This window comes from Pseudoliparis swirei, chromosome 3 (genome assembly GCF_029220125.1).
Source record: "Pseudoliparis swirei isolate HS2019 ecotype Mariana Trench chromosome 3, NWPU_hadal_v1, whole genome shotgun sequence".
NCBI lineage: Eukaryota > Metazoa > Chordata > Actinopteri > Perciformes > Liparidae > Pseudoliparis > Pseudoliparis swirei.
The window spans coordinates 15,252,307-15,276,531 of record NC_079390.1 but is presented as its reverse complement, the minus strand read 5'-3'; the positions used below and the strand labels follow the sequence as shown (position 1 = coordinate 15,276,531).

Here is a 24,225-nt window from a genome sequence, read left to right as displayed (position 1 = left end):
GCTCGAGAAGGAAACACCGGCGTCTACATCAAGCTCGGATTCACACTTTGATCTTCCTGTGGAATACATTTTAGAAGTTTCTACGTTTGGGAACATCCTGTCATTTCAATGCGGTACCTCTTACGAAGGCTAATGGAGCATTATGAATGTCTCATATGGTTGTTTTAAGTTTCTACCTCTGTTGCTTCTTTCCCTTGATGTGACTTTAAAAATTAGCTTCAGCGGCGGCAGCTCAATTTAGTTTACTCGCTTGCAGGACTTTCCCTCCTCAGCCATCTCTCTCTCTCTCTCTTTCTCTCTCTCTCTCTGTGTCTCTGTCAGTTGATTTGCAGTATTAGTCCACTTCCACCTCAGTGATGTAACTGATTAGGTCTTCAAAGCGCCCGGTACGTGGGAACTCCCTCCTCTATCGTTTGGCACTCATGAGCGTTCATATGCATCAACTAACCCACTCCACGGCGACTCTCATCGCTCCCCTCCGGAGAGGAGACATCAGAGGAGGGTATCGTTGGTTTTACATCGCGGCCGCGTGGCACTGAGCGTGCACCGCTCAACATTATTCATGAGGGCAAAATGGGAGCAGGTGATTTGGGAGAGCGAGGGGGACCCTGCTCTAAGATCTGCGCATCTCGGCTCAGCGCTGACTATTGTGTAAGCCCCGAGGGCAGGAGAGGAGGGGGCTCGGCTGCCTACTAGCTGGCATCGCGAGGCCCTCCCGTTCTTCAACCCCCCGTCCCCACTATCTCTCCGCCTTTTGCGACCCCAGCCCCCTCTCTCCACCCTCCCTAGGCGGTCTGCAAAGTCTGCCTTAATTACCTGCATCGGCCGCCATGAGCTGTCAGTGTGGCTCAGTACCCACCGCAGCATCGCAGAGCTCCCCGACACCGTGGCCGAGAGCCAACTGGACTCGAATGCTTAACCACACAAGCGACATCAGGCAGTGGCAGACATGCTGTGGCTAATGGCTAATTCCATGTGATAAAATCATGTGAGAAAAGGTGAATATCAGACTGCTGTCGTGGAGAACAAAGCGGTGAACAGAGCACACCATGAAATAATGGCGAAGCACCAATTGAGTTTGAGTCATTTTGAACAAGAAAACAAGAGACGCCCGAGCCCATTCATCCAAAGGTTGATTAATGGTGTTTGGTTGAGGTAAACACAGGCCGAGCAAAAAGCCTTTGACACATCAGCAGGGTAATGCAGGGGCTAATGCATAGGCCTATTTATGTTGTGTGTTAGTGGGGCCTGTATTGATCACACATTTACTTAAATAAATTGCCTGGGTGATTTGGAAGCAGTCGCTGATGGTTACCGTCGGAGTGGAGGGTGACGGGTCTTCCTGAACACACAATACCGGGGGAAAATAAAAGGCTTGTTTGTTTTATTCTTATGGAAAATAGTTATTATTGAGTATCTTAGCAGCCGGTGCCCGCTCTCGGAACAGTAGAGCAGCAACATTACTGGCTGCATTGACTCCTCACCCGTCAGCCACGTCAGCCCTTTATGTTCGCAGGGGCTTCCAGGCATAAACGCTGCACCCCCCCCCCCCCCCTCTATGACACGCCTGCATGCACCGTCCTTGACCAAAGTGCGTCTGGTGCCCTTGAGCTCCAAGCGCATCAGCAGAGGCTCCGCAACCGCGGAGCATCGCATTAGGAGGCACCTGCAGATCCCCAGTTCGAGGCTTCAGCACGCCCAGCCACCAATAGGTGCTGACATCTGGGACTTTGCCAAGCATTACTTCACACTGCAAGAAGAAGGGACCTTCGCTAACCCAACATGACCCCCCCCACCCACCCCTTCCTACCTACGCCTCTGAGCTTTGCTAAGACCAAAAATACAGGAAAAAAAGAGAGCGCATCTATTATACATGTATGGGATTCATAATTGAACGATATCACTTTTTCCTCTTTGTGGTTTGGCTCATGGAAAGCTGATGTCGATTAAGACGGGCTCTGGCATAGGCAGGCATATGGTGACTGCTAGTGTGTGTGTGTGTGTGTGTGGGGGGCATGATAGGCATTGGAGTGCGTTGGTTTTCCCCATATAATATTGTAACATTTACAATGTCAAACCCTTACTGAGAAAGATTGACGGAAGAACTCTTTGTACATTTTCTGAATTAGATATATAGTTCAGAAGTCAGCAACTGTTTTTCCATCCAAAAAATCTCAGGATGGAACTTAATCTATTAATATAAAGAAGGTAAAGAAACAGCCTGGTCATAGTTTTTCAGTGCGATAAATAAGCAGCCGCGACATCTTAAGAGAATCATTCATTTGTAAAGTAAGATTCTGAAAACCAGCACTATGAGACATAAATCCTTTGAGACGCAGACCGCTGCCTTAATCTGCCAACCGGGCTGACGGCTGACCGGCTATCGATGGAGTCCACATAAATCTATCATCTCCCGCTACAAGAATCGGCCTGCTGTTGTTTTGATATCTCCCTGTATTATCAATAGATCCTCAAAGGTGCGACCTCTTCAGTCTGCAGAGACAGTGCATTTCATATCTCCGAGATGCGCATTTGTATGCGTTACATCTCACTATTCTATGACAGCCGTTAATGAGATTATTATTTAACGGTGAGGTACACAAACACACTTGATGACAGCCAACAGCCACCCACATCCTGTCTACTTTGCTTGCAAGCAGCCGTATGATGAATTGTGCTGGTTTGTCTCTGGCTATAAATTTGCAACTGAATATTCATGTGATATGTTGACAAAATGCAAAATTCTGTTCCTGTCATTTCTGCTTCATGAGATAGTTCTCAGTAAAGAGTGAGCGGAAATGAAGTGCCAGTAGTCGGTGTCTACCAGTGGCGGCTGGTGACATTTTTTTTGGGGGGGGCGCAGTTGGGCGGCGCGGTTTGAATAGCACTCCACAATGAGAAGAAAAGAGATTTTGAGTAGAATATTGTAACAAAGCTTTATTTCAAGAACACAGTGCTCAACACTGTCCACAACAACGAAACAAACGAAACATTGGATTCAGAAAGAGATGCATCACATTGCACATTGGCCCCACTACTTGTAAAGAAATTTAGCCCGCCTCTCTTTCAAGTTGGCAAACTTCTCAATGACTCTCTGATTAAAGTCAATCATGTTTGTGATCAGCCTTTTTTCCATTGAGAGCATGGCTAAGGCATTCAGTCTCTCCTGAGTCATGGTGTTCCTGAGAAAGGTTTTAACCCTTTTCAGTGTTGAAAAACACCTCTCAGCCTCAGCAGTGGTCATGGGAGTTGTGATGATGATTTTCAGCAGTGTTTTGTCTCTGAAAATACCTCCGAAAGATTATTTTCCATGAACAACTGGAAAAGATCCACAGCACCACAACAGGATCGAAATTCCTCTGTGCCATAGATGAGGCTAAGCTCTGTCTTCAGCTTTCTTCCGTTGAGCATTGGATAGGCCTTCAATGTGGTGGCCAGAGCAACTTCAGGGAATACATTGACGTAGCATTCAAACTGGCAGCTCTGCAGTAAGGTGGCACTGATGAGGTGGTCTTTGAAGGCAAAGCGTTCCCTGGTGTGTCCAAGTATGGTGTCACAAACCTACAGATAAATATAGAGAGAGAGACAGACAGATAAGTTGTGGGGAAATATCTACGACAAACAGGCTTCATAATACAGACAAAAGCCAACAATCAGAGTTGACAAAAAATATGTTTTGTGTGTCTGGATGGCTCATCAACATAGACAAAGGGCCAGGAGCCACCTTGATACTCTAGCCTGGAGTTATATCACACACACACTTTTTTGACACTCACCTCTGCAGCGATCCTTCCAAGCTCATCTTCCTTCATAGCCCGGCGCTTCCTCGGCTGCTCAGAGCCACTGCATTGCTCCACCACCATTGCATCGATTGAATCTCTGTAAATAAAAAGAATAATTTACAAATCATATTTGTCTTATTACTATAGTTGATGTAAAAGAAGAATGTTGTGACTACGCTTACAGAATAATAACAATAATGAAATTACCTGATTTTTTGTATGTTCTCTTGGAACTGCTGGATGCATGTATTTATATGGACTGAATCTATGTTTCTCTTCTGGAGCTTGGCATAGAGGATGTCCACGTGTGGCATTATCCGATGGAACAGTTGAAGGAAGAAGTTGAAATCAGGATCCTCCAGTAGCCTGATGTGGCCCCCTGCTTCTTGGCTGGTCATGTCATCAAAGCTACCTGATGCTCGAATTCTTCCAAAGCATTCAATGAGGTCATCTTTATGCTCAAACACAGTATTGACGGCACGGCTGCGAAAGTTCCACCTCACGTTGCTGGCTGTTGGCAGACGATGGGCCACTGTTTCATCAAGGACAGCGGTCCGCTTGGAAGATCTTGAAAAGAATGCAGCAAATCCACCAAGGTCGGAAAAAAAGTTTTTGACTTTGACTATGTGAGAGGTGGCCTGTTGCATTATGAGATTGAGCTGATGGGCATAGCAGTGGATATAGTGGGCATTTGGGTAGTCATCCTGGATTCTCTTTTGAACACCTGAAATGGCACCCCTCATTACACTGGCACCGTCATATGCCTGGCAGATGAGTTTACTTTTCTGCTCACCTGGGAGGATGGCAGCAAGGCGTTCTTTTAATGCCACGGCAATGCTCTCTGCTGTAGCTGACTGCAGAGGATGAACTCAAAGAATCTTTCCTCCACATTAGCACCATTGATGTAGCGAAGCACAAGCACAAGTTGGGTTTGTGTGCTAATGTCCATGGTCTCATCTGCTTGGATCGATAGAAAATCGCTGCTTTGAACTTCACTTATGATCTGTTCCTTCACAACAGACAGCATACAGTCAAGAAGCTCATTCTGGACTGTTTTGGATGTTCCCTTAAACACAGTCGCGCTCTCGAGATGCTCGTTCAGTGCACTGTCAAGTGAGGCAACAACGTCCACCAAGCCACGGAATATCCCTGGGTTATCAGAGTTCTCGCTCTCATCATGACCACGCAGGGCCAACTCAAATGCACCACAGAACTTCACACAGTCCATAATTCGTGAGAGAATGTGTCGGTTTTTCTGAACCTCTTCATTATGTTTTCGAATGCCAATTCGATAGCCTTCGTCGAGCTGCTTTGCTATACTCAGTCTACCAAACAGGTTTAGCTTCATGCTGTTATTTAGATGGCTGTGGCAAAATTCGTGCTTCTTGCACTTCTCGGTGAAGTGCTTTAGATCCCTCATCCCCGTTGTAGTCCAGAGAGTTTCAGTCCCAGGACTTTGAAACAACAGGCAGGGGAAACAAAAAAACGAATCACTCACGGAGCAACCTGCTAACCAGCTCCGGTTAGCATATAGGCTCGAGTTGAATCTCCGGGTATACGTCCTCCCGCGGTCAGTGCTTTGCTGCTGAATTTGTAATTCCGGATGTTCGGGTCCCAACTCTTTCAGCCTCTTTTTTTCAATATCTGACCGTCGATCGAAAGGTCTTTCGCGGAGAGATATCACAGAGTTTTCTGTCACCGACGCCATGCTAACAACAAGCTTCTGCTAGCTATGTTGCTCGCGTACCTGCGTGGAGGTGGAGGTGGAGCTCCCTGGCAGGGTTGCCAGGTCTGTGAGATAAAACCAGCCCAAAAACCAGCCCAATATCAGAACTCAAAATATGCCCGTGCCAAACCATATACACTGCTTTTAAAGTCCAACAGCATTGCTATCATTGCCAAATGTATTGTAATATCTACAAAGTAACAACATATGTTTAGTTTGACAGCATTAAAAGCAGTTTTCCCTAAACAGTTATTTCCCCTATGTCCTAAAATGGCCTTGTGTAATTAGATACAGTATATTATCATAAATAAAATGTGTGTACGTGCTGATCTGGAGTCAGTTTGGTAGGATTTGGGTATGACTAAATTATTTCATTTAAAATATGGATTTTTATTTAAAGATATTCATGTAATTTGCATGCAAAATAGGTCTACCCGAACCAACGGACAAAAATTCAACCAGCGCAACACTTCAAAAGTGGCCCGATTCCAGGAAAACCGCGGACCTGGCAACACTGCTCTAGGGGCTGAGGAACATACGGGTCTCTGATCTGCCGAATAATCCAATCGCGTGCGCACATTTGTGCGCCCAAGATTCCCGGTTTCATCCGCCAATGTGAAGCCGGTCATTGCCAAAACGACTGAAGCGTTGTATCGATGCGACACACACGTTAGACCAGCGCCTCGAAAAAGGGGAGGGGCTTCTCTCCGTGATAATGGCGATATATTATATTTTTTCACATTAACTTAAGTGGTTGTTGACAGGGGCTTACGGTCTCCCACACACATTTAGCGCGTCAACACGGTATATTTACTATTTAAATGATTTGGCATATAATGTTTTTTGACAGAATTTTTTTTTTTTCTTCTTCTTCTTTTTTTTTCATCTCCAAATTTTAAGAGGGGCGGCGCCCTAGCGCCCCCTATGGACAAACCGCCACTGGTGTCTACCATGAAACTGATTTGAATGCACAATTGGATAAGTGATCCGAGTCGGGTAACGTCTGATTTGTTTCCGAAGGTGCTAAATATGACAGTAGGAGCATTTCTATTGCTGCCAACTAGCTTGTGACGGTGGAGCCGGCTTCTTGCAGCTAACTGTGATAACAGCGCACACAATGGGAAGAAACAGTGTATCTCCAGTGTATCTTTACATATCTAATAGTTGTTTTCTGCTATATTAACGTTCTGAATAATACATATGGCAACTTTTTTAATCAAATCACTTTCCCAAACCACAGCTTTTGCTCTTTAACCAGCACACAGCAGAGCATATGCGCTGTTTTCCAAACATTTCCTACAGCTGTTTGAATTTTTAGGCCGGCACTGCTTTTTCAGTCGCAGGCTCCCGTGAAGATCCAACGGCTGGTAGATTGAGATCAGCAGCTGAGTGCAGGCGACCTCCTCTCCAGCGCTCCTCCCTTCGCATGCGCTTGTTTGTTTTGCACCTGCATCCTGGTGTAAAGGTGGAGCGAGTCCCGATGTGAGAGGCTGGGGTCAGAGGAGCGTGAAGGAGAGATGAAGGGGACTGAAGAACGCAGAGCAGAGCTTAGATAGAAAGAGAGCGGAGAGAGAAGGAATGAGGATTAGCGGTATTCCTTTGAAGGAGGCTGTCTTTGACCTCTCGTCATGGCGTCTCCCTTTTCTTTGCATTCTCCAGTCCATCTCTAATAGCATCCCGCTCGTCACCGTCGGAGTGCTTTCCAGCTTTCCAGCCTCCCCACTCAAACCCCGCAATCCTTGTTTTCCTTGGCACAGTGCTGAAAAATAAATGCAGTCCCACTGTATCTACGTGAACCAGTGGGATTTGGTGGGTTTTGTGTCCATCAGGCTTTCTAATCTGAAGGAATCAGCCACCCAGAAATGGGTGGTGGCTGAAGAGGAGATGGAGGTGGTCGGGGGTGGGTGGTTTCTCAATTTTTTATGAGTCGGTGCAAAGCGAATCGAGACAAAAGCATTTAGGAGGCAGCCTCTCTTTTTCGCCCATTCACCTTTCAAACACACTCAGACCGGAGGCTGCGTGATGGTTGTTTTGTTTTGGTTCACAGTCTCAGCTTCTGCACACACTGATATAAACCTCCTTCATTCGGTGGTGGGGGTGGAAATACAAATCATGTGTTTATTATCTGACACAAAGTACATTGACATTACTTCATTTATTTACGTTTGTTTTTTACTTCAAACTGTGGAACAGAACAGATAATGAATCAAAAGGAAGATAACATATAACATTACAATAATGTAAAATCCTAATAACCAGGTACACAGCTGGTCTTCAAGTCTTCAGATTAAAGAATTTGTGACTGGCTGTCAAAATGAATAACAATCAGCCTAGTATAGTATGGATGATGAAGTGTATTGTTAATTACCTGTAACTCCAAGGAGTCAAACGATGTCACAATAACAGCTCTGTCTGTTGTGGAGCAACAGTCGCACGGAGGATCCCTGCTACTCCGAACAGATGCTGAGATTTTACGATCATCTTGATGGCAGATTTTCCTACTTGAGGAAACCGCTGACAAGCTGTTCCTCTGTGTTTACAGGTAAATTAACTCTTGATAAGCTCTTTATGTATCATTATGGGTAGTGAGCCTTTAAAATGTCTCTTTCTTTTTTTCCGCTTGTACTTCACAATTGATGGCGTTTTCACTGCTGCTCTTTTATGTAAATGTACTGCATTAGTGCAGCTGTGAGGAACACGTTCTTTTAGTCAATTATTTTGAGGAAATAATGCTAAAAGTAAAGGTTGATGCTCAGAATGGATCCACCTCCCTTGCAACGCATTCTAAAGGAACCCTTCAAACTGTGATGGATCGGTGGAGGAGCAGCTCAGTTATTGATGTGATGTCATGTGACGACAGAAAGAAAAAGACTACACTTATTTAACTGCACTACGACACAGGATCGACTGTCACAATGTACACACGCAAGACAGCCTCACGCCGGCTTCACTGTCGGCAGGTTGCCATGTATTGGTGAAATGACACCTGAATGTTTAAGGTTCAGGTTCTAGCGTTGTAAAAAAAACGGCAATCAATAATACATTTTAAAAAGTCCCCTCGAACTGTGATGTGTTATCTCACCTCCCCTCGGATACGGAGCTACAACCGTCTGCCTCTCAACACCTCCGGGCCCTCGGAGCACCGCACGCGTGAAGTGAGTGCAGCTAGAGAACGCGCGGAAACATGTGTCCTCGGCGCTGTTTGTTTGTCTTAACAGGTTGAACGACCGGTGGGTGGAAGTGGCCGGTGATTTGAGCGCGCTCATTAGGAATTTATGAAGCGCTAAAATGTTCGGTCTCCGGGGAGGGGGGGGGGGGGGGGATTGGCAGCTGTCGCGCAGGCATGCTGGCGACAGGAAAAGGAAGCGGGACAAGAGCAGAGATACAGTGAAGGAGTCTGAAGTATTCACAGCCGGCGAGTGGCTGTTCGCAGAAGGCCACTGTTTTAATGTGGAATCTTCCTGGAGTAGAATATTTTTATATTGTAAATGGGATATATTATCATTGTTTTTTCACCGTCGAATCATCATTAGCATTTTTTCTTTTGTTTTGCCCAGCAGATGTAACTCATTACCTTCGCATTGAAAATGCGGAAGGTAATGTTTTTATCGCCGTGTATTTGTCAGGCCGAGATTCCGATCAGGACTCAAATGCTGAGGCGTCAGTGAGCAGTTTATTAATCACAACAAAAACTCTCCTAAGAGGTGGGTAATAACTTTCCAAAAAGGTTCGGTGGCTATGAATGTGGCCTTGGTGAACGACCATGAGACGAAACACTTTGGCACAGGACAGAGGGAAGACGCAGACTATAAGCACATGAGGGTAATGGGGAACAGGTGGAAACAATCAGGGATCAGGGGAGACAATCAGACCGGTGACACATGAGGAAGGGCAAGTGACCTGAAACGAGAGGAGAGTTAGCCTTCAAAATAAAACAGGAAGTTACGAGACAAAAACCCCAAGACAAGACAAGCTTCACCACGGTGTGACAGTATTTGTATGCGTGCATGCATGTAATTCGCAAAAGTCAAAAAGTATTAAACCGAATCGCATGAAATTTGGTGATTGGTTATTATCCGGGGACCATTTGATTAGATTTTGGGATTGATCGGGTCAAAGGTCAAGGTCAAGGTCATGGAAAGGTCAAACTCATTTTTGTACCATAGCGCGGTCAATTTATATCCAATTGGCATGCAACTAATGCCAAAATGTTCATAATTCAATGCCCAATCTTGTGATATGCGAAGGTATGCGCTCTACCGAGTGCCCGTTCTAGTTTTAATAATGTGGTTATCAATTGCAGCACCAATCAACCTTGTATGGCGTTATTCATTTAAATCTCCGACTTCGTAGCTGAAATAGCCCGGTCAGCACAACTCTACATCAGTGTGATCGCCCTGAGAGGTGTCTTAAGGAAACACACGCAAATAGAAATAACGCAAAGGAATGAAGAAAACATAGTTGGCATATCTTGCATTACTGATTTTATTATTTTTTCTCCACAACTCAAACACAACAGAGAAAATACTCAAAAGGCGGAGGAGATATTAAACAAGTTCTCCACCCTTTCTTGGGATCCAGCCAGTATACATCCCCTGGCTCCGTGCCAACCGTCTGGGTTGTCCATTACAGCAAAGAGTTGCACTGCCAGTTTTCTATCCAGCACAGTAACGTCCTCCAGGGGAAGTGCATCACATTACATTGACTCGCTTCATTAGTTAAGATGACTTGGAAACATGCTCTGCTGCACACTGCGGAGGTGGACATGACAAATAGACCGCATATCAGCTTTTAGGACCTTTTATTTTTCTTCTTGCCAATATCCAAATTGTGACAACGGAAAGTGATTCTCAGTGAGTGTTGGACACCACGACAACAATATAATTGTTAACCGTGATAAATTACCTGTTCCGATCGAAGATGATATCTTTTCGAACACAACGGAAGCTGCATGACAGCTTTTAATTCGGATGAAAGCAGAGATGCAAATTAGTTTGTCAAGAGAGAATGTATGGATGCTCGGCTGTGCGATGGCAGACGATAAATAACTCCTTAAACACCAAAATATCTGGTGAACATCGTTGCTTACACTACGTGACATATACATGTTCAGGATGCTTGCTTAAGCTTGAATAGGAATTCGCTTCTCCTCCATATTTTTACCAAGAAATGCCTCTATTGTTGAAAAATGACCTGAAGCCACTGATAACTCTGTTGGGTTGGGTTTGCCCTGAGAGCTTTTCACTCAGCGCAGAAAAGGATTGTGGATATGTATATTTGTGTGCGGTATGTTTGGTTGAAAAATCCGCAGATTTTTAAAATTTTGTTTATATATATATATATATATATATATATATATATATATATATGTTCTGAACAAGTCACTTCTCCAGTGATTGTGCACATATATGTGTGGATCTGGAGCCCCTAAAAACCCACAAACTGTAAAATAAGACGACCCAATCAGTTTATTTTGTCAGATGCTTAGATCAGAAAACATGTGATTCAACGAGCCAATCAGATTTGGCTCCCGATCATATATCACATGCAGCCTCTTTAGCACAATATGTCCCCTTTTATTGATTCACAGTTGACATTGTCACATGTCGTGTTTTTTTTCAGTCCAAAACTCCAAAATATTAACTTAACGATGATATAAAAAGAGAACAGCTATAAATCCTTTCATGTGAAAGAATGTTTGGCATTTTTTTGTAATTTTTTCTTGAAAAATGACCATGACTAGATTATCAGAACAGGTGCTTTATCAATATATTGATGGATTGTCTCGGTGCTCTCTCTCATGTTTTGAGGGAGGGTGTAACTACAGACATGCATGTTGTAAAGGCGTGCCTGGCACTCTGCCAGCTCTGTTATTTCACCTCCATCGCTGCTCTCCCAGAGCTTTGCTGCAATGTCTCTTCACAGACTACAAGAGACTCCTGCAGCCTCGCTCCGCTGCAGTGAGCACAAACACAATGGTCAACCAGGGAAAACAATTATGTCAGCCTGTATGAGTTATTCTGTTATGTGATGGGGTTTAACAACAGTGGGAACAGTTTGTCAGTTCAATTATTTAAAGACCTCTGACATACAATGTTCAAGTTTTGATAGGAAGTACAAAATAAAAATCTGTCTCTAACATTTCTGTTTTCAATCTCCCCGCAGTTTTCTGTGAAGATCTACATTCCAGCTTATATTTTGTCAATGCATCTGTGCAAGAGGTAGTGTTTGCCAGCACCACAGGGACATCGGTGCCCTGTCCCGCCACCGGCGTGTCCCCTATCTCACTGCGCTGGTACCTGGCCACCAGCGAGGAGATCTATGATGTGCCAGGCATCCGCCATGTGCACCCCAATGGCACCCTTCAGATCTTCCACATCCCCCCTTCCAGCTTCAGCAAACTCATCCACGACAACACCTACTATTGCACAGCGGAGAACCCCTCAGGGAGAATCAGGAGCCAAGATGTCCACATTAAGGCTGGTCAGTTTCTCTGCTTGATAGCAAATCATGGTTTCATAACGAGTAGCTTGTCTGACCGTAGCTCGGTGTTAGCAATGTTGCCCGTCTCATGCACATCACCTCTCTGTCCCCTCCTCCCCAGTGCTACGAGAGCCCTACACAGTCCGGGTGGAGGACCAGAAAGCCATGAGGGGCAATGTGGCGGTCTTCAAGTGCATTATCCCTACCTCAGTGGAGACCTACATCACTGTTGTGTCCTGGGAGAAAGACACACTGTCAATCAACGCTGAAAGTAAGTTGTAGCATCCCTCTTCACGACAGTAACTCAAGCAGGACATCTGAAAGTTGAAATCTAAGAACATACATGGTAGTTTGGAGTTTGGCGTGCGTGCGTCCACGTCTGTCTGACCCAATGACAGTGAGGTCCCGCTCCTCTGCCCGGTCCTGCACCAGAGTGCAGGCTGCCAGCCATGTCACTTAGTCTCAGTGTATTGACCCATTTCTCCGGTTGATAGGAAGCACCGCAGCACTCCGATCATTCAAATCACTTTAATGGAACGCTCGCCTGCGTGATTGTTTCCCAGCCCTGGGGGGCAAATTCACTTTATGTGGGGCATTTAGCAAACTCAATAGACAAGGGCTAATGTCATTTTTCTTTTTGGATGGAGGGCAAATGCTGGCTAGCGACTGCGTTCTTCTTTTTTTTGTTGACGTTTCGCATTTCTCCTCTGATGTGAAATTGGCCATGTTGAAATCTAGAGCAATCTCTCAATTGTTCTTAAATGGATTTGCCACGAGCATGTTTTCAGATTTGGCTATTTACAGGGATGCAACGGTAGGTTTTCTTCTGTTGAATACATTTGTGTGTTTGGATGTTTTGAACTTATTACTGAACTGTTAAATAGTTTTACAGTGTGGCTGCAAGGTTTGAATTTTTTCGGAATGCTGTATCTTTCAGAGAAAAAGAAGAAAAAAAAGGTCTGCACTGTCAAAACAAAGTGTTAATCTAGAGCCATAAAAATCATCACATCTGTAGCCATCAGCCATGTAAACGCTGTCAGAAAAATCAGCCAGCCACCAATCCACTGCTCTTCTCCACACTAAATAATGGATGACGGAAGGTTATGAATCCGTGAGCAAATGGTCTTTATTCACGTCTCGGTGCACGCTTCCATTCCCCTCATCCTCTTCTACACACATTTTAAGTGCACTGTGTGTGTGTGTGTGTGTGTGTGGGTGGATGTGGGTGTGTGTGTCCACGTCTGAGTCTATAAGCACACTACAGCGACTGACAGCTCAATGCAAGATGGCCTGACGCCTTCATCTCGATGACCGGACGCTTTCATCTCGATGACCGAGCTTCGATATTTAAATTGTTCATGAACAAAAACAATATCAACACTTGGGCCTCGAACAACAGAATAAAGTGAAATATAGCTTTTCTGTATTTGCGATGAATAATTGAATATGCTTTTTGGTTGGGAAGGTGTAGGATGGTGTGCAGCGCCCGACTCTTTAAGTCTCACTGGACATGGGCCTTTTGGAGCTGTTGTAGGGTAGACTAACAAAGCACCACTCAAAGAACCATGGTGTCTATTAGAGAAGAATTGGAAATGATGATGAAAAATGCATCCAGCCAGGATGTCGGATAAAAGTACCAGTGCAGTGTAGCTGTCTGATACAGTGTTATAATAGTAACATGCTCAGTTCATCCTCTTGACTATGGAACTTCTTTTTTCCGGGGGAAAGAAAACAAAATCGTCTATGAGACCATTTCATTTTTCTTATGTGTTTTCCCTTGCGTTTAAAGTTGAATTATTTCACCAAACCAGACACATTTTTCTCACTAACACTAATACAGCACTAATCAACAAGACGTGTTAATAAAGATGGATATTGTTTTGTATTCTGTTCTGCGCAGCGACTTTACCAACAAATGTGGAAACAAAGATGAACCTAAACTCAGTTTCAGTAGCTCCGCCTTTATAGATTAACCGATTCTCAATCGCATGAATCACTTTGTCCAATGAAATCACTTTATTGTGTTTGTAGAAGTAGAAGTGACGGTACAGAGCAGAAACATGTCTGGGTTGAAGCTGTGGCCAGTTGATCCGAGCTGTGGCTACTGTATGATAGCAGCTGTGGTTCTTTCATTTATCTCTGAGTATCGAGGCAAGTTGGGTGAGTGCAACGATTCAAAAGCTGCAAACTGTCCTGATAAGAGGATTTCAGTTATTGTTTAGAGATGGAAGCCAATCGGGACCAGGTCTGATTGTGATGGGATGACTGGTTTACTATGATTTATGGACACAAGAGAGAGAAATCTGTCATAGCATAATATGTCTGTTAACGATGGCCCATCGTCAGGAGGAACGGACACGGCAGATGACCACGTTGAGCCCCGTCTGTTTGATGCCACACTGAATACCCTTTGTAATTGATTTACTTAACTGACAATACAATATCTACTTTATTTTGGCAACAACAAATGTGTTGTCACTATAATGTAATACATTTCACATGATCATCTTACTGTTTCTACCATTGTTGGTCGGGTTGTACCGAATAGTTTCTGCTTCAAAGCTTCATTCTCAAGGTTGACATTCTATTCAAAACCGTTTCTATTAATTATGTTTAGATTTGGTATTCTTGCATAGTTGCAGATAAAGATCAGACTACACTAATGTTATTCCAATTATACTGTTTGTATAATTAAATGCCAGGGGTTGCTGTGGGATCCAAACAAATCCAATAACTTAAAAAAGTTTTCAAGGCTAAAAGTCAAATGTTATTAAAAAAATTTAACTAAATGTCAATTTAACTAAATATTCTGCTTCAATAGAGATATTCTGGTTTTAGCCTTTAAAAGACAACATTTTCATTGTGGTCAAAAAACAGTTTTCTCTCCAGTTCACCGCATAGAGGAGGAGGCAGGCACTGACAAAATATGTTCATTAAAGAAAGTCAATTTTGATAAAGAAAAAGGACAAACTCATTAAATCCAATTTGTTCAAGGATGTTTATGTATTTTTAGGGGGTTGAAGTCATAACGTAGGACAACAGACATTCAAAAACGTCAATAGAAGCTTTGAGAGGAGTAACACATTGTGCATGTGACTAATCAGCCCAGAGCGCGAGCATCATCACGTCAGAATTTCAGGACATTACAGGAAGCAAATGTTGCATTATTCAGTAATCAGAAGTCAAGAATTTAATGGGTCAGTGAGGAAAATTAAATAAACCTGGTCGTCAGATGGTTTACATTTTTTTTACATTTCACAACAGAATGAAACCTAATGTAGTATTTTAAAATGTGAGATGGCTATCTTTAGCTTAACATCTTTAATATCTTGAATTCATTTAATCACAGCACCTGTTGTATAGTGCAGTTTAAAGTTTAGATTGATTATATTTGAACGCAAATCATGTGACAAAATAACAATGGGTAGGAATGCATTTGAAATGAGAGTTAATGTGTTTTGTGGTCATTTCCATTTTCTAAATCTTTTCTACATCACATGGGAAGACGTGTAAGAAATAATTGTTTTGATTCGTAACACTGGTTCTGATATGTTGAAATGGCGATGAACAACTACACAGTACGTGTATCACACGCCAGAGCTGTTTGAAACAGCTGGTGTTGGTAATGGTGTGTGGATGTGTGTGTGTGTGTGCGTGTGTGTGTGTGTGTGTGTACCTGTCTGGTGGATGACCCACATCCTACATTACAAATGGCAGACTTGCCTTTAAAATACTATACAGGACTGTCTCAGAAAATTAGAATATTGTGATAAAGTTCTTTATTTTCTGTAATGCAATTAAAAAAACAAAAATGTCATGCATTCTGGATTCATTACAAATCAACTGAAATATTGCAAGCCTTTTATTTTTTTAAATATTGCTGATTATGGCTTACAGCTTAAGAAAACTCTAAAATCCTATCTCATAAAATTTTAATATTTCCTCAGACCAAGTAAAAAAAAAGATTTATAACAGCTGAGTGTTTGTCAAGGCTCAGGAAACCCTTGCAGGTGTTTCGAGTTAATTAGACAATTCAAGTGATTTGTTTAATACCCTACTAGTATACTTTTTCATGATATTCTAATATTTAGAGATAGGATATTTGAGTTTTCTTAAGCTGTAAGCCATAATCAGCAATAAATCAGAATAAAAGGCTTGCAATATTTCAGTTGATTTGTAATGAATCCAGAATGCATGACATTTTTGTTTTTTGAATTGCATTACAGAAAATAAAGAACTTCATCACAATATTCTAATTTTCTGAGACAGTCCTGTATATCTTGAAGCAGCGTCTGCTCTGTAAAAAGATAAGAAGGCCCACTGTGATTACATTTTGTGTGATTATCATTTTAAAAAACTGCTTTTTTAAGCGTCTTTGAGGACTATGAAAAGCGCTATAGAAATTGTATGTATTATTATTATTTATTTACGGAGCATGTGTGGTGGGAACGTCCTGCTGGGTTTCTCTTGGGGATGTGCCGTGATGGACTGCGTTGCTGTGCAGCGCCGTTCCCCAGGTGCAGCCGGCGCTGCAGTCACTGAGAAGGCCTTGTAGTCGTTTGCCTCGGCCTGACGCTGCTGCTCTGCATTCAGCACCAGCAGGGCTTAGTGGGGGCCGACTCCCCAGCACTACTGCAGAGACTTACACACACACACACACACACACACACTGGGGCTTCTTTTCATTCAGCACACGAGCTGAGCACAAGGGCCGTCGGCCATCACACCGATTCTCTTTGCTCTGCTGAGTCCTCCCTCATCTCTTTGACCTTTTTCACTAACATATGGCCACATACATAAAGTGGTAGATTTTTAAACATGCCTTGTACGTGGCGCTATTTCTTTAACAAGAACACGAGATGAACGCCAATGATTACGAGTTACCCACTTAAAATATCAAGCGTCGCCAGATCTGCTGGGTTATGTTGCATGAAGAGACGGTTTGTTGAAGGATTTTGCACACCGCTCCAACGCTTTCAGTCTGGCCATTTGCTGAGCCATCTTGTGAATTTCACAGTATCTTTCATGTTTGTTGACATTTGGGGATGTGTGTGTTGGGAGTGATTTCTGCAGCCAGCCTCGATTCCCTGCAGCCATCGCCCAGAGGGAGAAGAGTCAGCCACACTATGTAGGTTTAATTGGCTGTGCATAATTGAAGTAAATATCAAGAGTTACCATCCAAAGGCTGCTGGATGTTATCATTTGTTTCCACAGTGGCCACTGTTTCTTCTCCTCCATTTTAAATGCAGCGATAAAGCCAGCTGGTGTGTAGCCGTTAATGCCTGTGGGTTTATGGTCGCACATTTGATGGCTGTTGATGTAAGCAAAAACTAAGCTGATCTGTGTGCTTTCAATTTACCAGTATGGATCAGGCGGAAACCTCCGGTGCATTCAATGCAGAAGTTGCACTGTTAAACTTGCACTATTTCTACTGGCCATAACTCCTGCGGTTTTAAAAGGATTGTATAGAAGTTGATGATAAAATTACTCCACTTCTCTCTTGATTTATTCCCCCATTACACGTTGTAAACATGAGTTTATGGTTTCAATCTCTAGTTTCAAGTCTTCTTCAATACAGCTTGATGTTTATTTTGTAAATTATGGTCCATTTAGAGTCAAATAGAAGGGTATGGTTTAGGGTGGGCTTACTGTGATTGACAGGTCTCTACCATAGTCTCTACAAGTTTATCTTGTTTGGTCCCCTAAACATTTCCTATTCGGCATTCGGTTGTACTTAGCTCCACCCACTCATGTCACTTCTGGTTGCAAAAAAAACAAGATGGCGAAACCAAAATGTCATACTCAAAGCTTCAAAATGGCAGTCCACAAACCAATGGGGGGCGTCGTGTCGACTACCTCCACTTCTTCTATACAGGCTATGCTGTACACATGCATTCAACTCTGAGATGGCCTGAGGCCGGCTGTGTAGACACTGAAACATGTTATCAGTTAACATAAATGTTTCATGAACATGCAGCATAAATGAATATAAAAGTGAGGTATGTTACATTGAAATGATTTTCCTTCCTGCATCACAGCTGAAGTGTGTTTTAGAGGGATAGTGACTTTCCAGTATCACTGCTGCCCTACTGTCAAGATGTGTCTATTGTGTAGAATGGGAGGTAATCATTGGCTATATATGCTTCAGATATAAATATGTATATATGAATACTGTTTGTTTTAGCCTGAGGTAAAGTGGTATAATGAATGCCTTTTGTTGGGAGCAGCCTTGAAGCTCGCTCGCTATCAGTTCTGCCCTCTTCTTAGCATGCTATGTAGGAAGCGCAGCCATTGGCGCTGCACAACCTTGATCTGGGGGCTGGGCTGTATGGGTAATGGTTTTACTGGTTCCTCTGTGGTGGAAACGTAGAGAGAGAGGGAGGGGAGGAGGAGGAGAGAAGAGAGAGGATTACTAACTCTCCCTTCCTGCCTTCCTCTCTCCATCCCTTGCTCTGTCGACACGCATCCAGCCTGTCACAGACGAGTGAGAGGCTGGATGTTGAGCCTTTTTTCCAGCACTCCCCATTCCTTCCGCCCATGATTGGCTGGAGTATCGTTATTCACACAGAAAAATGGGTCAGGTGGCCTGTGGAGAACATTGTGATTGTGTGGACGGATGGTCGATACAAATACACACACGCGCTCATGCATACCGACACATACAGAACATCACACACACACAAGGATTATGCTCTGCAGCAGAGCGGCAGTGGCAGATAAATGACGGATAAATGGAAATAAATCCACGTTACGTTGTAAGCGTCTCTCCTGTTGAATTCAGTGTGTGTCCTCTCACAAGCTGCGAGGCGGTTTTCACCTCGCACCCAGGGGCAGAGGCTTAGCGAGATAAATAAAGGGTTGCACTGAAGGAAGACAACAACAACAAAAGAAACTGGGAAGAAAATCAATACCTGTGTGCATGAATCTGGCTGCAGCTGCCACAAAGCATTATGGGAACATGACGGGTAGATAGATACACTTGGGCTGGGCAGGTTGCAGCAGCATAATAAGCTATCGGGTGAAAAACACAACGACTATGTTACTTGTGATATGCAATGATCAGTGCATCATTTATTAGTCATAAATATTCATATGTTACCATTTTGTAAGGATGACCACCACGGTCACAATTCTTTTTAGCTTAACCTAAGCAGCTACAATAATGGTGTGTAGATTGGAATATAGTCTTTATAAGGCTTGATATAAGAAAAATAAAATATGATAATCATTTTATTTATTAATTTCTAGGCCAAAACAAAGTTTCGAAAATGTATAGATAACAAATAATAATAAATCAGATAAAAAAAGATGGTTTATTTGTTTGAAATACGTAATAAATGTTGTAAATTGTGTAATAACTATAAATGTCCACAAATATAATACGAGTGGCTTTCTGGAAGCAAAACACAAGTAATACTTACTTTTCCTCCCTGACTAAATGTCTAATAAGTCATGAGTAACATGATTGTGTCAGATTTAATATTGTGTCAGAATTCACAATAGCAATATTTGGAATACTGCAGTGCAACGTTACAGGTAGAAACCCGACGCTGCACTTCTGATGACGGGCTTCTCCGGGTCACAGAAGTCCTCTAAGCGTCCGGCAGCTCTGTCAAACGCCAGCGTTAGGTTTAGCTCTCCCTGCGTGCTCACACAGTCTCCCTCCACACAGCCTGCCGCTCCAGCCCGAAGACTGACAGAGATATTAGTTCAATTGGCGGATGCCCTTTCCGTCTCCGCACCGCACTGCCGCTGCGATGATCACCCTCCCACCTCCGTTGTGTGCTCACCAATAACCGCAATTTGTTCATTATTAAACTCTCGGGGCTGGGAAACAATTAGGGTGCGAGCTGGAGGTGGTGTGTGTGTGTGTGTGTGTGTGTATATATATGTGCGTGTACACGCATACATATATTTGAGCGCAGGCAAGAGGAGAAGGAGGAGGAGGGGGGCCGAGGGGAGAGATGCTAAACACTGCTTAATCTTTGATAAACAGTGAGGTCTCATTTGTGGCGCCGCAGTTTGGCACATCTTCTCCGAGCCGCTCAGCGCTGCGCCGGGGCTACAGCTCCCGGCTGCTTCCTCCGTGGGCTCTCAGATCTGGATGGAAGCCAGGTCATGCATGGCTCCCTGCCAAGATACAGATTAGCTATAAGCGCAGCACGAGCTAATCGCGGACGGAGCCGCCAATTAATTGGCACTTAGGCGGTCCGTGGACTGTATGGATTTGGGGGTTGGATTTTATCAGATGATTGCCATGGATATCACTGGCGGTTAGATATGTTCACATGTCCTATATCTGAGGGGAAAACATATGTGTTATAAGACTGCAGCTGTATGTGGAGCACCGGCCTGAAAGCTGGATATTAAACAGTTGAGAGTGCTGAGCTTGGTCGGGGGGGGGGGGGAGGGGGGGGGGGCAACATGACATGGATGCTGCATTTAAGCGTAAATGTCTCTGGAATGCAAGGTGACATAATGCAAGTAATGGTTTTGGTGCATAGACGCTGACAGATAGTCATCCCTCTGTCATGATGGGACGGTGATTTTTTTTATCAGGCATTTCAGACCAATCCGCTCTCTGTTGTGAGATCACCTGAGGAGGGCAGATATAAAGCAAGCAGAGCTCGATGAGCGTCAGTCACATCGCTGAGAAACGCTTGAGTCGCTGAGCACTAACGGATTGCCCTCTGTAAAAGAAAAAGAGAGACCAACCCCTCCCTCTCCGTCTCATCCATGTTCGACCCTGCTGTACTTTGGTGTCACACAAAAAGAAGAAAAAAAGAGCTTTGACTGGCGACGTAAAGGCCGCATGAAATCTCAGCATCTTTGCAGGAACCTGCACAGAGGCCAGTGTGCATGTAAACGTTGTAGAGAGACAGAGATGCTATTGGTGTGTGTGTTGGTGTGTAGGAGGAGGAAAAAGGGAGGGGGTGGGGGCTGGGAGGGTTTGACTGTGAATGGTTGCTCTTATCGCGTGCATGCAGCTGCTGCAGTGTCTTTGAGAGACAGAGGGGCTGTCCATGCATGCCACTCACTCTGCCTATTCACAGCCTCCCTCCCTCCCTCTCTATGTTCCTCTCTATCTCCCCCTCTTTCCCTTTTCTGTCCCCGTCTGTGCCACATTTGACGGCGAGGAAGTGAGCGAAAGAAGGGGGGGACAGACATCACGACTCAAGCTTTAATGCAGACTCATGACATGCGAGCCCTCTGATTCTTTTCTTCCAGATACTCACAATAAGGGATAGGCAAGAAATTAAATGTCGGTCGGCGTGTGATTGTTTGTGCGAGGACAACGCCGGCCCGGCTCCTCCCTCTGTTTTTTTAAATTTCAATAAATCGCGGTTGTTTACGTCAGCAGGCCTCACATGTGGCTTGTGCTGCAGCGATATCATTTGGAGATGTCTTTTTTTAGTTAAATCCGATTGTTTTCCACCACAGAATCACCTTAGTCGCTATTACGATGAGATGCATGTACTGCGTAAGAATTAAGGTGCAAGCAACTGAAAGCAAGACTTGCACAGAGGTAAAGACTGAGGTTTCAGCCTCAGCGGTCCCACAAGTCAGTCAGAAGATAAGGGCGAGGAAGATTTCTCCCCTGCTCCCACCAAGCTAATCAAAACGACAAATAATGAAGTGAATTTATTCTGCGGCGCCAGTATATCGGTGACCTGTGGAAAAGTGTAACCAAGATGAGTCGCCGTGGGAAATCACCTTGATAGATGGACGTCTCAGGGCGGCGACATCCCCCAAGCGCCGCGCATCGCTTCATCTTTGCCCAGGTGCCCTGTCATGTATCGCCACAGTGTTGCAGCAGTATTTCTGGAGCTGTGATGTGTAACCTTGACTCTGGAATACAGAGTGGAGGAGCAGATGGTGGGAACGAGTGATTAAGAATCGGGAGGCCTTGAGACAGACAACCATTTGTTTATTTTAGATTCCCTTCCTCTTTTCTTTTGGGATCTAACATTTCTTCACCATGATGATTCAACTTGCATTTTATTTATTTTGTATCCTCAAATTAATTCATTAATTACTATCTAAATTGGAGTTTTATAATTTGATTGTTAAATATTTCTGACTATATAAATGTTGAATACAAAAATAGCAAAAGCAAATTTGTGACATATCCAAGGCCGGAAAAAGAAATTGCAAAGCTGCAAATGTTCAGTTTTTATCAAATGTGGGATTCATCAGGTTTATTAAACAAAAGAAAATATATTTTAGTAATTTACTGAATTATTAAATCTTTATTTTTCTTGGAATAAAATTTAAACCCTATACAGTTACATTTATATATATTATAGCTAATTATTTTGATAACAACCAATGCTTTTCAGTTATTCAAATGCAAGATTTAAAATAATTATGCAATATTTCGTTTTTATACGTTTGAGCTGAATAGCTTTAAATAATTTCAAAAACTGTTCTTTTGGTCTTGCATTATTTTGTCTACATTTTTCGGAAATGCGTGCATAATCCTTTAGTTCCACTCGGCGACCATAGAGAGAGGTACGATACGGAGGGAGTCTGTGTAAAAATACTTCTGAGGACAAAGAAATTAAAACTGATAAGTGAGCGAATAAAAGGTCCTTTGCATAATCCGAGTTAATTCACAATGCAGAATACTGAGTGAGCCTTCCGGAAGATCAGGAAATACACTTCATTTGCATGTTTGCTGTTTTGTTTTCTGCAGCCGTCAAAAATCTCACAGGTTTAGTGTTCACACCGCTCTGCCTCCAACTCACTAAGAATAAGAGTGACGATTTTTCAATGCAACCACATCAAATACAAATGTTATGTTCATTTAAAAGACAAATTAATGCAATCTTTTTGGGCCTGTGGCTTGTTGGACGAGCAGTGATGAACCCCAAATAGATTTTTCTCTTGCATACAGTAAATAGTAATGTTGTTGCTGAGGCCCTGAGTTGAAGCTGTGAGCTCAGCCTGATTGGCTGGAGCTTGCTATGACTCGTCGTGCGTTTGGCCAATACGGTTTGTTCGGATTCCGCTCCTCTCCTCTTTTTCTTTTTTCTTTTTTCTTTTTTCTTTTTTTACCCCCACCCTAAATAAATTGCCTGGAGAAATTGAACAAAAAAAATTAGAGAAAGGGAGAGAGCCTTTCATCTAATTGAGAAGCTCATGTTAGCTGTGGTGGGAAGATAAGCCCCCTCTCTCAGCAGCTATTAAGCTCACTGTATGTTTCGCCAGCTTCTTCTGGTTATATATTTATTCCTCACTTTAGCTTTATTTTTCTCAGATATAGCAAGGTCTAAACTTATCTGTGGAGTAAATGTATGTGTGTGTGTGTGTGTGTGTGTGTTTTATCTCTGTGTGTTCCAGGCATGTCTTGCCAGGCTGCTGTACCTGCACACATGCACAGCACTCCAAAATGGCGACCAGATCACGTGACCTTGTGCATCCATTTAGACACACGGAGGACGACATCACATGCACAGTTTTCTTCAGTTCATCAGGAGCGTGCACGAATTTTGGCACGCTGATACATATGTAATATATATATATAATAGATATATATGTATGTGTGTGTGTATGTATGTGTGTATATAAATAAATAAATATATATATATACATCTATGAGTGTCTAGAAAAGCGCAGTATAAATTATTAAATAAAGTATTATTATTGTTATTATTATAGGTGAAATTACCTTTCAGACGATCATATATTCATGCAATGAATCTATATATTTTTTGATATAAATAAATGAATATTAAAACCGTATACAAAAAGTATGCGTTGTCCCCAGTATGCGTGAGCGGGCCGACATTCAGTAAGTGTGTCATGCCTCAATTAATGTGTCCCAACATATGTTCTCATTGGCGTCTGCTTGGACTTATCTTGCCGTCTGATTCTTGGGGTGTCGACGTTCTCCCTGATTACATTGTGTCCTCTAGCCCCTTGATCTCTTTAGCCCCCCCAAAACCAGGATTACATTTCCACAGTGTAATCCCGGCTGGGCGGCAAGGGGGTCACACTGCTGCCCACTCGACCCCCCCGATATGTCGATGCTTGGGGGGGTGCAGCAATCAAGTAGTGGTGTGCTGGCAATTTGTCAATCTTCCCTCAATAGGAGTGAGCAAAGAGGGAGACCAGCAAAGGGTTTGCTGTGTCTGCTGCTGCTGCTGCTGCTCTGGCTCGCTGCCTCTTTCAGTCCAAGGCAGCCATTTTGTGTCCGTCAGTCTGTGTTGCTAGAACCGGCTCTCCTCAGTT

At 43.4% G+C, this 24,225-nt stretch overlaps 1 protein-coding gene across 6 annotated transcripts in view; it reads left to right on the top strand.

The window, feature by feature from the left end:
- dscama (Down syndrome cell adhesion molecule a) overlaps window positions 1-24,225 on the top strand; it is a 134,128-nt gene that overhangs the window by 51,310 nt on the left and 58,593 nt on the right. For all 6 annotated transcript variants that reach the window (XM_056443970.1, XM_056443997.1, XM_056443989.1 and 3 more), the window contains 2 exons: window positions 11,674-11,991; window positions 12,113-12,262. In XM_056443970.1, coding sequence (XP_056299945.1) covers window positions 11,674-11,991; window positions 12,113-12,262 — 468 coding nt within the window. The remainder of the gene's footprint in view (window positions 1-11,673; window positions 11,992-12,112; window positions 12,263-24,225) is intronic.